Genomic DNA, 13,309 nt, shown 5'->3' with positions numbered 1-13,309 from the left:
AGGACATGGTTCCAGTAATCTATGTCCCTAGTCTGCTTGTAATGCGCAAACTGTTTGCAGGCTTTTTTGTGCATCATCTTTAGATGATGACAGCCATGCAGACCAATTTGATGCAGGGTGTGGCGTATGGTCTGAGCACTGACAGGCGGACACCCCACCCCTTCAACCTCTGCAGCAATGCTGGCAGCACTCATATGTCTATTTCCCAAAGTCTACCTCTGGATATGACGTTGAGCACGTGCACTCAACCTTTTTGGTCGACCATGGCGAGGCCTGTTCTGAGTGGAACCCGTCCTCTTAATCCACTGTATGGTCTTGGCCACCGTGCTGTAGCTCAGTGTCTGTGTCTTGGAAATCTTCTTATAGCCTAGGTCATCTTTATATAGAGCAACAATTCTTTTTTAGATCCCTAGAGAGTTCTTTACCATGAAGTGCCATGTTGAACTTCCAGCGACCAGTATGAGAGAGTGAGAGTGATAACATTAACTTTAACAGACCTGCTCCCCATTCACACCTGAGACTTAACACCAACAAGTCACATGACACCGGGCAGTGACAATGGCTAATTGGGCCCAATTTGGATATTTTCACTTAGGGGTATACTCACTTTTCTTGCCAGTGGTTTAGACATTAATGGCTGTGTGTTTGGAGTTATTTTGAGGGGACAGCAAATTTACACTGTTATACAAGCTGTACACTCAATTCTTTTCACATGAAAAGATATAATAATATATTTACAAAAATGTGAGGGGTGTACTCACTTTTGTGAGACACTAATATATATGTGTATGTGTATATATATATATATATATATATATATATATATATATATATATATATATATATATATATATATATATATATATATAACATTTATTTTTATTTTTTTGCATTTTTAACTTGTTGTAGGGTTCTAATTTCTTCTACACATAGAGGAGAAAATCTGTTCTCTTGACAAGGAAATATTTTCGTATCGTTGGCAGAAAAATTCACACCTCTGCTCTTGAAAATTGCGGAGCAGAGTTCAGCCTCTGTTTTTAAAAGCGCTCTTAGCACAGAGGAAGGTGTCCTTCAAACACATTATGGACAATGTGCTGAAACAGCAACATGTAGGGGTTATTTTTTTTTAAGCACTGCACATGCAGTACAGCTGTCTGTAATGTTTGACTTTAACCCTTTCATGGGCAGCAGATTTAATTACCAATAACATTTTTTTATGTGCTTTTTGTATTTTCAGGAAAAATACACATTTTATTGAGATAATTGTGGCATTTCCGAACAAGGATAAAAGCATTTTCGTATACAGTGAGCCTTTCATGAAAATAGAAGATTTGTTTTATCGACAGCTCCTCACTCAACAAATACAAAAACCTTGTAAAAAATAAAGCTTTTGCAAAAAAACAAACAAAAAAAAAAACCTTGTCCCCGACTGCTGCCTTCCAAAAAAGATAGACGTTTGAAATACCATGTGAATGTGCTTTTGTAATGTCCTTGCAGAATTTTGAGCGTTTAGCTTTCCCAGGATGTAGTGGAGAGGCACGTGATGACATCATCCATGTCCACAGGAGGCATTGGTAGTTGAGGCCAAGGTTAGTATTATTTTGTAAAACTTTATTTAAAGTATTATTTCTTTTTAAAGCAATACGTATATACACTGCTCAAGGCTATTAAAGGAAAGCTTTGAAAACAAATCAGATCTCAACGGGCAAAAATCTCACGCTGGATATCTATACTGGTATGGACGGGGTAATGTGTCAGGCCCCGTACACACGTCCGAGAAACTCGACAGGCAAAACACATCGTTTTGCTCGTCGAGTTCCTTGTGAAGCCACCGAGGATCTCGGCGAGCCAACTTTTCCCATTGACTAACGAGGAAATAGAGAACATGTTCTCTTTTTGGCCCAACGAGATCCTCGTCGGTTTCCTCGTCGAAAAGTGTACACACGACCGGTTTTCTCGGCAGAATACGTCTCCCATCGAGTTTCTGGCTGAATTCTGCCGAGAAAACCGGTCGTGTGTACGGGGCCTCAGGCATGAAAGGATAGCACATCTTTTGATGGAAATGAAAATGATCCACCTACAGAGGGCTGAATTCAAAGACACCCAAAAATCAAAGTGAAAAAATTATGCAGCAAGCTAGTCCATTTTGCTGAAATTTCATTGCATCAACTCAAGATGGTCCTTAGTAGTTTGTATGGCCCCCAAGTGCTTGTATGCATGCCTGACAACATCAGGACATGCTCCTAATGAGACAACAGATGGTGTCCTGGGGTATTACCTCCTAGATCTGGATTAGAGCATCACTGAGCTCCTGAACAGACTGAGGTGTAACCTGGGGGCACCAGATGGATCGAAATATAACGTCTCAGAGGTGTTCTTTTGGATTTAGGTCAGGTGAGCGTGGGGGCCATTCAATGGTATCAATTTCTTCATCCTCCGGGAACTGGCTGCATGCTCTCGCCACATAAGGCCGGGCATTGTCGTGCACCAGGAGGAACCCAGTACCCACTGCACCAGCGTAGAGTCTGACAATGGGTCCAAGGATTTCATCCCGATAGCTAATGGCAGTTAGAGGTCTGTGCGTCCCTCCATGGATATGCCTCCCCAGACCATCACTGACCATCACTGACCCACCACCAAACCGGTCATGCTGAACGATGTTACAGGCAGCATAAAGTTCTCCACTGCTTCTCCAGACCCTTTCACATCTGTCACATATGCTCAGGGTGAACCTGCTCTCATCTGTGAAAAGCATGGGGCACCAGTGGCGGACCTGCCAATTCTGGTGTTCAATGGAAAATGCCAATCGAGCTCCACAGTGTCCAGCAGTGAGCACAGAGCACACTAGAGGACGTCGGGCCCTCAGGCCACCCCCATGAAGTCTGTTTCTGATTGTTTGGTCAGAGACATTTACACAGGTGGGCTGCTGGAGGTCATTTTGTAGGGCTCTGGCAGTGCGCATCCTGTTCCTCCTTGCACAAAGGAGCAGATACCGATCCTGCTGATGGGTTAAGGACCTTCTACGGCTCTGTCCAGCTCTCCTAGAGTAACTACCTGTCTCCTGGGATCTCCTCCATGCTCGTGAGACTGTGCTGGCAAACCTTCTGGCAATGACGCGTATTGATGTGCCATCCTGGAGGAATTGGACTGCCTGTGCAAACTTTAAAGGGTCCAAGTATCGCCTCGTGCTACCAGTAGTGACACTGACCCTAGCCAAATGTAAAACTAGTGAAAAACAGTCAGAAAAGATAAGTAGGGAAAAAAAATGTCAGACACCTCTACCCGAAAAACCATTCCTGTTTTGGAGGTCGTCTCATTGTTGTCCATCTAGTGCACATGTTGTTCATTTCAATTAACAGCAAAGCAGCTGAAACTGATTAACAACCCCCTCTGTATATACCCCTCCCCCTCTGTATAAACTCCTCCCCCTCTGCTACTTAACTGACCAGATCAATATCCCAGGAGTTCTGATTCAAAAGTGTTCCTTTAATTATTTTAAGCAGTGTAGCAATATTTTGTAAAACTTTATTTAAACTGTATTGTTTTTATTTATTTGTTTAAACTTTATTTAAACATTTTTGGCCCAGATTCTCAAAGGGCTTACGACGGCGCAACGCAATGTACGCCGTCGTAAGTCCTAATCTGGGCCGTCGTATCTATGCGACTGATTCTTAGAATCAGTTACGCATAGATAACCATTAGATCCGACAGGCGTAAGGCTCTTACGCTGTCGGATCTTAAATGCAATTTTTTTTTTCGCCGCTAGGTGTCGCCTCCGTCGTTTTCCCCGTTGAGTATGCAAATTAGCAAAATACGCGAATTCCCGAACGTACGCGCGGTCGACGCAGTGCAGATACAACGTTTACGTTAGATTTGCGACGCGTAAAGTTGCCCCTGCTATATGGGGGGCAACCAATGTTAAGTATGGCCGTCGTTCCCGCGTCAAAATTTAAAAATGTACATTGTTTGCGTAAGTCATCCGTGAATGGGGCTGGACGCCATTTACGTTCACGTCGAAATCAATGATGTCCTTGCGACGTCATTTAGCGCAATGCACGTCGGAAAATTTTAGGGACGGCGCATGCACTGTACGTTCGGCGCGGGAACGCGCCTAATTTAAATGCTCCACGCCCCCTACCCAGATCATTTGAATTAGGCGGGCTTGCGCCGGGGGATTCGCGCTACGCCACCGCAACTTTACAGGCAAGTTCTTTTCTGAATAAAGCACTTGCCTGTAAAACTTGCGGCGGCGTAACGTAAATGACATACGTTACGCCGCCGCAGTTTTGCACGATTCTACGAGAATCTGGCCCATTGTTTTTATCTATTATTTTATTTTTTATTTAAACATTATTGCTTTTTAAAAAATAATATGTATTTAGGGGGTGGAGGGCTGTCAGGAAAGTGAACCTTCCATTTTAACGGAAAGGTCCATTTTAAGTTTATTATGCATGCACAAAACTTCCTTCAAATTCTCCTGTATAATTTGGCAGCCACATTTGTTTTTAATGTAGATTTTACACAAAATCCCAACAACCTTTTGGGAATTGGGGTTGTAGATAGCATGGGAGGAGCTAAATGACATCATGATGTGGCAGGTAAATGGCTGCCAGTTTCCAATGCTGATTTGTGGACAACTGGAGCACAGATGAAAGTCGAACATAGTGCTATTTCTTGGGGGAACTTCCACTTTTTTATAAAGATGGGATAAAAAAACAAAACAAAACAAAACAAAAATCACTTACATGTTAAAAAAATGTAAATGTGAACCTGATCTATCAAATGCAATAAAAAGAACGTGCCTATGACATAAACAAAGTCAATTATCCCGTTTTGTTTTCCTCGTAATTTATATGATGAAATAATGTAACCATTAAGTCATCTCGCAGCATATGGGTTCTTATTTTTAAACAGTGATAACACATCGGCCACAGGAAACACAAGACTCTCCAAAACCACTTACCTTGATAATTGTCTGATTAATGTTTGCTGATACACAATTAGAATCCAAATGGCATTTAATCTTTACGTTCTCTGAAAAGAAAAAAAAAAGAAACATTCACAATGCACATCCGTGATTGTCATTACCGTTCCTTTCAAGAGGTTCACTTGTCATTGTGGCTTACAGCAAATAATAGCTGAAATAAATGTGCGTCTATGGGTGCACGGGCGATAAGCAAATGAATGTAATTTCCTCCGAAGAACAATGCGCCGTTCTTTTAGCTGATGTACAAAACATAACGGTAACATCAACATTACTCTGAGTTGCCGTGTGATAATAAAACATTTATATTGTTTCGCTGGGGTTATCTTGACAAACATAACAATTGACAATGTTGATGGGGCAAACATTAGTCCCAGTCAAGAGCGGTGGGCTGTCAGCTCACAATGGGAATGGTGGCTGGGTTGACTGTAAAGCTGGGCGTATAAGTAGAAAGAACTTGCATAAGAACAAAGACAAGCTACCATTAAAACGAAAGTATGGTCAAACTTGTTTCTTAGATTTGGATAGAATACGGATTAAAACCTTATTCAGGTTATTTTTTTGCTGTCTGTTCCCTAACAGGGAGATTACTCACTTCCTGTCTTAAAGACACAACAGGAAGTGACATGGAAGTCTCCCTGTTATATCCTACCTATGTGTTTTTTTTTTGTGTTGTATTAAACTGTTTTAGTTTACTAATATTTTAGGTATGCTGATATCTGGGAGGGGGGGGGGGACTACAAATTGCTTATTTATCTGATTTAGTATCTCCTTCTGCGCCTCCCACCTGGGGGATCTTCTATTCACGCCCAGCCTGTAATTGTATAGTTATAGGCAAAGCTGTCTGTTCCCTAACAGGGAGATTACTCACTTCCTGTCTTAAAGACACAACAGGAAGTGACATGGAAGTCTCCATGTTATATCCTACCTATGTGTTTTTTTTTTGTGTTGTATTAAACTGTTTTAGTTTACTAATATTTTAGGTATGCTGATATCTGGGGGGGACTACAAATTGCTTATTTATCTGATTTAGTATCTCATTCTGCCCCTCCCACCTGGGGGATCTTCTATTCACGCCCAGCCTGTAATTGTATAGTTATAGGCAAAGCAGTAAATTGATAAGCTTGTTCTGCTCTTTTCTTTTATCAGCATGCTCCTTGTACTGCAGCACACCCAACTGCCTCATTCTACCACTTTACCCTTCCCGATGATGGCACCAGGGGAATGCTTGGATGTGATGTAGCACCCCCAAAATGTCTTTAAGCAGCAGAAGTACAATTGTCAGGCCTCAGGCTGGAACATAAGCATCAGCAACTCCCAGAACTGGCAAGATGGCCGCAGCTCCAAACAACACCTCTCTCGTCGGCTGGATGATGACAGGAAGTGGAGGGGATGTGGCTGCATGGCATCAGAAGTGTGGGCTCATCCTTAGATTCCTGCCAATCCCAGCTTGTCTTTATGTGGGTGACATCGACCTATTCCCCTCGATCTCTTCAACTCTTTCTACTTTCTCTTTCCCCCGCCCATTATTTCTCTCTCTCACCCCTCTCTCTGTTCTTTCTCCCCTCTTCCTACTCTCTCTTTCTCCCCCTTCCCCCCCGGTTCTCCCTCTCCCTCCTAGGTCCTCTCTTTTTTTCCGCTCTCCCCCACATCATTCTCTCTCTCTCCCCCCTTTGTTCTCTCTCTCTCTCCCCCCATCTCCCCCTTTGTTTTTTCTCTTTCCCCTTTTCTGCACTCCTTTTCTCCACTCTCTGGTGCTCTCTCTCCCTTTTGTTCTCTCCTCCACAATGTTCTCTCCATTCTCTTCTCACCCTAATCTCTGCCCTCCTCCCCCGCTGCTCGCTCTCTCTCTCTACCCCTCTGCTCTTACTCTCCTTCTGTTCTCTCTCCCTATGCTGATCTCTCTCTCTCTCTCTCTCCCTCCTCTGCTCTCTTTCTTACCCCCCCCCAATCGCCCCATGCGTTCTTCTCCTCTCCTACCCTGTTCTTTATCACCTCTGCTCTCTCTCTCCCCCCCCATTGTTTCCCTTTCTCCCCCTGGAGATTTTTTTCTTACTCCTGTGCTTTCTCTTCTTCCCCTCTGCTCTTCCCGTGCTCTCTCCCTCCTCTGCCATTCCCCTGCTCTCTCCCTCCCCTGCCCTTCCCCTGCTCTCTTCCTTCTCCGCCCTTCCCCTGCTTTCTCCCTTCTCCGCACTTCCCCTGCTCTCTCCCTTCTCTGCTCTTCCCCTGCTCTCTCCCTCCTCTGCTCTTTCCCTCCTCTGCTGTTCCCCTATTCTCTCCCTCCTCTGCTCTTCCCCTGCTCTCTCCCTTCCCTGCCCTTCCCCTGCACTCTCCCTTCTCTGCTCTTCCCCTGCTCTCTCCCTTCTCTGCTCTTCCCCTGCTCTCTCACTCCTCTGCTCTTCCCCTGCTCTCTCCCTTCTCTGCTCTCCCTTCCTCCACTGTTTTCCCCTCCCTCTGCTTTCTCTTCTCTCTCTTTTTCCCCTCTGCGTTGTCTCTTCCCACTATTCTATATTTCTCCTCCCTCTGTTCTCTCTCTTTTCCCTGCTCTCTACTCTTTCTCCCCCCCTGTTCTTTCTCCTCCACTGCTCTATCCTCATCCCCTCTCTCTCCCCCACGGCTCTATCTCTCTCCCTTTGCTCTCTCCTCTCTTTCTCCACCCTACTCTCTCTCCCCATCGGTTCTCTTTTCTCTCTGCTGTCTCCCTCCCTTCTCTGATTTTTCTCCTCCCCTTCTCTCATTCTCCCCCCCCCCCCTTGCTCCCTTTCTCCCCCTCTGCTTTTTCTCTCCCTTCTCTCTCTTCCTCTGCTCTCTCTCCCTCCTCAGCTATTTCTCTCTCTTCTGCTCTCTCCACCCATTTATCTGTCCTTGCTATTCGCTCTCCCTCTCATGACCCTGTCTCCTATATAGCTAGTGTGCTGGTGACTATTGTTGTGCTGGGGGTTATCATTTTTGGGGCTTATTGCTGGAGGTTTTTATTGCTGGCCAGTTCACTTGCTTAGGGTTATTGCTGGCCCTGACAAATGCCACTGACACCAACAATAGGGCATGTTTCACCCAACAATGGGGTATATTTCATGGGGTATGTTTCACCCCAGGCCCTATTTTTGGGGAAAGTTGGCACACTACAAAACATACACCATAAAGTAATATCTCACTTTATTGACCATATCTATTTTGTAACCACACAACATCTTTTTCCAATCCCTTTAAGGTGTGTAGCAGGCAGTCCACAACAAAGCACACTACATTTTTCTTCTTAATCCCTTTAAGGCGTCATTCCTAACTCCTTTTCAATGTTGGCAGCTATGGTTTTTTTCCCCACTGACATCAATTATGGAACTGATTTTTACAATTGCTGACCAGCAATGTACTTCTAAATACTGCACTCTGTACACTCCAATGTGCTTAACCCCTTTGTGCCCGAGGGTAAAATAAGTCTTAATGCCTAAGCACAAGTTTTCAATTTTGACAGTTTTGTTAGTAAATCTGTACATATCATCACAACTACTTTGTGCATCCAGATGGATTGTACCACGTTTTTTTCAAGACAAAATGGGCTTTCATTTCATGGTAAATGCTAAAGGACATCTAATTTTTTTATAATCAATGGAAATCTTTTTTTATTTAACTGTATATTTCTTACTAATGCCATAACCTTCCACCAAAGAACACCCAAAAATAAATTCTCCTCCTCCTGACGATCTCAGCGATACCACATATCTGTATGTTAGTTGTTGTATGTACTGTTAATACAGCCCAAAGACAATAGTGCACATTTTCCTTGTTTTTGTAATCCTATCTAAAACACACTGGCCCAGATTCAAGTAGAATTGTGCGATATTTGCGGGGGAGCAGGGCAACGATTTTGCCCTGCGCCCCCTCAAATATTTTGCGCTGCCCTCGATTCACGGAGCAGTAGCTCCGTGAATTGCGAGGGCGCGCCGGCATATTTGCCCGGCGTAAGCGTGCGCAAGTTAAATGATCCCGCCGGGGGCGGGAATCATTTAAATTAGGCGCGCTCCCGCGCCGAGCGTACAGCGCATGCTCCGTCGGGAAACTTTCCCGACGTGCATTGCGGCAAATGACGTCGCAAGGACGTCATTTGCTTCTAAGTGAACGTGAATGGTGTCCAATTCAAATTTCACGGCGCGGGAAGGCCGGCTATACTTTAGCATTGGCTGCCCCTACTATTAGAAGGGGCAGCCTTGCGCTAAAAGTAGCCATACGGAAACTCCGTACCTGGCTTGCGCGGGGCCCGCGCAAGCTTGTGAATCAGTGGTAGTATGCAATTTGCATACTACACGCTGATACACAATGGGAGCGCCCCCTAGCGGCCCCCGCAAGAATGCAGCCTAAAATCTGCGAGACATAAGAGCCTGCAGTCGGTGTAACGAGGTTCCTGAATCAGGAGCACTCGTTACACCGGAGCAAGTAAGCACTTGCGCTGCGTAACCTATGGTTCCGCGGGCGCAAGTGCTTCTTGAATCTGGGCCACTGATACTTACTGACACTGAAAATTAAAATTAAAATCCCGCCCCCCCCAAAAAAAAAACTGACCCTGACCTTGACTCAAACACTAACATTGGCACTGACCTAGATCTGACAATTTTTTTTTTTTTCATTTTTTTATTAATATTATTTTTACACACACTTTTTTTTCTCTGCAAGGAGAGCGAGAGATGATGTATCAGTCTCCTCCATTCACATAGAGAGAGAACATGGGGGTGAGCTTCACAGTGACTGATCACAGTGCTGGCCAATCAGAGGCTATCACAGCGATCAGAGTCAGACGACCCGGAATCGAGAATTTTGAGTCCCGATCTTTAGTACGGGGGCCCAGGGCTCATGATGAGACCCTGGGGGTAGATTCAGAAAGACTTACGACGGGCGTATCTGTAGATACGCCGTCGTAAGTCCGAATCTGTGCTGTCGCAACTTTAAGCGTATGCTCAAACTGAGATACGCTTAAATGTTGCTAAGATACGACCGGCGTAAGTCTCCTACGCCGTCGTATCTTAACTGCATATTTACGCTGGCCGCTAGGGGCGTGTACGCTGATTTACGCTTAGAATATGTAAATCAGCTAGATACGCCTATTCACGAACGTACGCCCGGCCATCGCAGTACAGATACGCCGTTTACGTAAGGGGTTTTCAGGCGTAAAGATAAACCACCAAAAACATGGCGCAGCCAATTTTAAGTATGGACGTCGGAACCGCGTCAAATTTTTCAAATTTTACGTTGTTTGCGTAACTCGTCCGTGAATGGGGCTGGCCGTAATTTACGTTCACGTCGAAAGCATGACGATTTGGCGACGTCATTTGGAGCATGCGCACTGGGATACGTCCACAGACGGCGCATGCGCCGTTCGATCGAAACGTCATTTACGTGGGGTCACAGTTAATATGCATAAAACATGCCCACAGCTTCAACATTTTAATTAGGCGTGCTTACGCCGGCCCTTATACGCTACGCCGCCGTAACTTTGGCGGCAAAATCTTTGAAAATACCATACTCGCCTCTCAAAGTTACGGCAGCGTATCGTATAGGAGATACGCTACGCCCACCTAAAGGTATGTGAATCTACCCCCTGGTCTCTGTGCTGGGAGTGCACCGTATGGCGCGCTCCCACCACAAAGGGAGATGTGCAAAAGCCTAGTCTAGTGGGGCCGCATATAAGGGAATAAAGGAGCTAGAGTCCATGTTCTTATTACACTGTAGATGGCTTCTATAATGTAACATTACATATTTAATTTTATGATTAAGTCACAATGTTATGTTTGCTTTTATTATAACACAGGATTCAGGGTCAGGTACTTAGTTTGCCCACCTATACTGCCAGCACCAGCACAGCACTCCCCCACAGAATTGTATGAAGCTGTATGGTCCCTCTTCTTGTCTGTGCTCTGTTATATAGTGGATTGCAAGAGGCTGATACCAAGTTAAATAAAATAAAATGTTATGACATTTTAAATATTACAGGGCTGCACTGATTTGCTTTTATATGCCTGGAGCTCAACTTTAACCACTTGCTGACCGCTGTACGCTGATATACATCGGCAGAATGGCAGCGGTGGGCAAATGGACATACCTGTACGTCCCCATTAAGAAGCCATGTGGAGCGCGCGCACGCGCCGCCGGAAACACGCACGCTCAGCGCTCACACACGCTGCACTTTCCGTGACCGTGCTTGCGGGTCCCGTGAACTCAATGTTCACCGGTGGCCCGCGATCGTGTCACAGAGAGGCAGAACGGGGAGATGCCTATGTAAACAAGGCATTTCCCTGTTCTGCCTAGTGACAGGACAGTGATCTACTGCTCATCGGGAGCAGTGATCAGTGTCATGTCACATGTAGCCCATCAGCCTACAGTTAGAATCACTCCCTAGGACACACTTAAACCCTTCCTCACCCCCTAGTGGTTAACCCCTTCCCTGCTAGTGTCATTTACACAGTAATCAGTGCATTTTTATAGCACTGTTCGCTGTATGAATGACAATGGTCTCAGTCACGATAAAAAATCGCAGATCGCCGCCATAACTAGTAAAAAAATATATAATAAAAATTCCATAAAACTACCCCCTATTTTGTAGACGCTATGGGGCAGATTCTCAAAGAATTACGCCGGCGTATCAGCAGATGTATTTTCAAACTGAGATACACTTAAACATGCCTAAGATACGACGGCCTGCGCCGTCGTATCTTAGGGTGCAATATTTATGATGGCCACTAGGTGGCGCTTCCATTGCGGTCGGCGTAGAATATGCAAATGAGTCGTTACGCCGATTCACGAAAGTACGCTTGCCCGTCGCAGTAAATTTACGCTGTTTCCGTAAGAGATACGCGGCGTAAAGATAAACACGCCCCCTAGGTGGCGTATCCAATGTTAAGTATGGCCGTCGTTCCCGCGTTGCAATTTGAAAATTTTACGTTGTTTGCGTAAGTCGTCCGTGAATGCCGCTGGACGCCATTTACGTTAACATTGAAACCAATGACATCCTTGCGACGTCATTTAGAGCAATGCATGTCGGGAAATTTTAGGGACGGCGCATGCGCAGTACGTTCGGTGCGGGAACGCGCCAAATTTAAATGATCCACGCCCCCTACCCGGATCATTTGAATTAGGCGGACTTGCGCCGGGGGGATTTATGCTACGCCGCCGCAACTTTACAGGCAAGTGCTTTGTGAATCAAGAACTTGCCCGTAAAACTTGCGGAGGCGTAACGTAAATGCGATACGTTACGCCGCCGCAGATGTACCTGAATCTGGCCCTATAACTTTTGCCCAAACCAATCAATATACGCTTATTGCGTTTTTTTTTTTAACCAAAAATATGTAGAAGAATACGTATCGGCCTAAACTGAGAAAAAAATAAATTGTATATGTATTTTTGGGGAATATTTATTAGAGCAAAAAGTTAAAAATAGTGGCCCAGATTCAAGAAGCAATTGCGTCTGCGTAACCATAGTTACGCAGCGCAATTGCTTACTTGCGCAGGCGTAACGACTTCTCCTGATTCAGAGAGCTTGTTACGCCGACTGCAGCCTAAGATATGCGTGGCATAAGGCTCTTATGCCCTCATATCTTAGGCTGCATTCTTACGCAGGCCGCTAGGTGGCGTTCCGGTAGTGGTCAGCGTATAGTATGCAAATTGCTTACTAACGCCGATTCACTACCCTACGCGAGCCCTGCGTACGCAGTTTACGTCGTTTGCGTACGTCGTTTTTTTGCGTAAGGCTGCCCCTTCTATAGCAGGGGCAGCCAATGCTAAAGTATACCCGTCGTTCCCGCGTCGCAAAATTTGAAATTTACGTCATTTGCGTAAGTGTATCGTGAATGGCGCTGGACGCCATTCACGTTCACTTTGAAGCAAATGACGTCCTTGCGACGTCATTTACCGCAATGCACGTCGGGAAAATTTCCCGACGGAGCATGCGCACTACGCTCGGCGCGGGAGCGCGCCTAATTTAAATGATTCCCACCCCCGGCGGGATCATTTACATTAGGCGCCCGTACGCCGGGCAAGTTAACACAGCGCCCCCGCAATTTACGGAGCTTCTGCTCCGTGAATCGCGAGCAGCGCAGAAAATTTGCGCGGGCGCAGGGCAAAAACGCTGCCCTGTGCCTGCGTAAGAAAGGCGCAGATTCTTACTGAATCTGGGCCATTGCTTTTTTTTTTAATTGTCGCTCTATTTTTGTTTATCGCGCAAAAAATTAAAAACAAAGAGGTTATCAAATACCACCAAAAGAAAGCTCTATTTGTGGGAAAAAAAGGATGTCAATTTTGTTTGGTTGCAACGTTGCGCGACCACGCAATTGTCAGTTA

At 45.3% G+C, this 13,309-nt stretch overlaps 1 protein-coding gene across 1 annotated transcript in view; it reads right to left on the bottom strand.

Moving 5' to 3' along the window:
- ADGRL4 (adhesion G protein-coupled receptor L4) overlaps positions 1-13,309 on the bottom strand; it is a 244,784-nt gene that overhangs the window by 112,502 nt on the left and 118,973 nt on the right. The window contains exon 5 of the mRNA XM_040360641.1: positions 4,964-5,034. Coding sequence (XP_040216575.1) covers positions 4,964-5,034 — 71 coding nt within the window. The remainder of the gene's footprint in view (positions 1-4,963; positions 5,035-13,309) is intronic.

This window comes from Rana temporaria, chromosome 7 (assembly GCF_905171775.1).
Source record: "Rana temporaria chromosome 7, aRanTem1.1, whole genome shotgun sequence".
Classification (NCBI taxonomy): domain Eukaryota; kingdom Metazoa; phylum Chordata; class Amphibia; order Anura; family Ranidae; genus Rana; species Rana temporaria.
The sequence above is the reverse complement of the archived record's forward strand: the minus strand, read 5'-3'. Positions and strand labels throughout refer to the sequence as shown.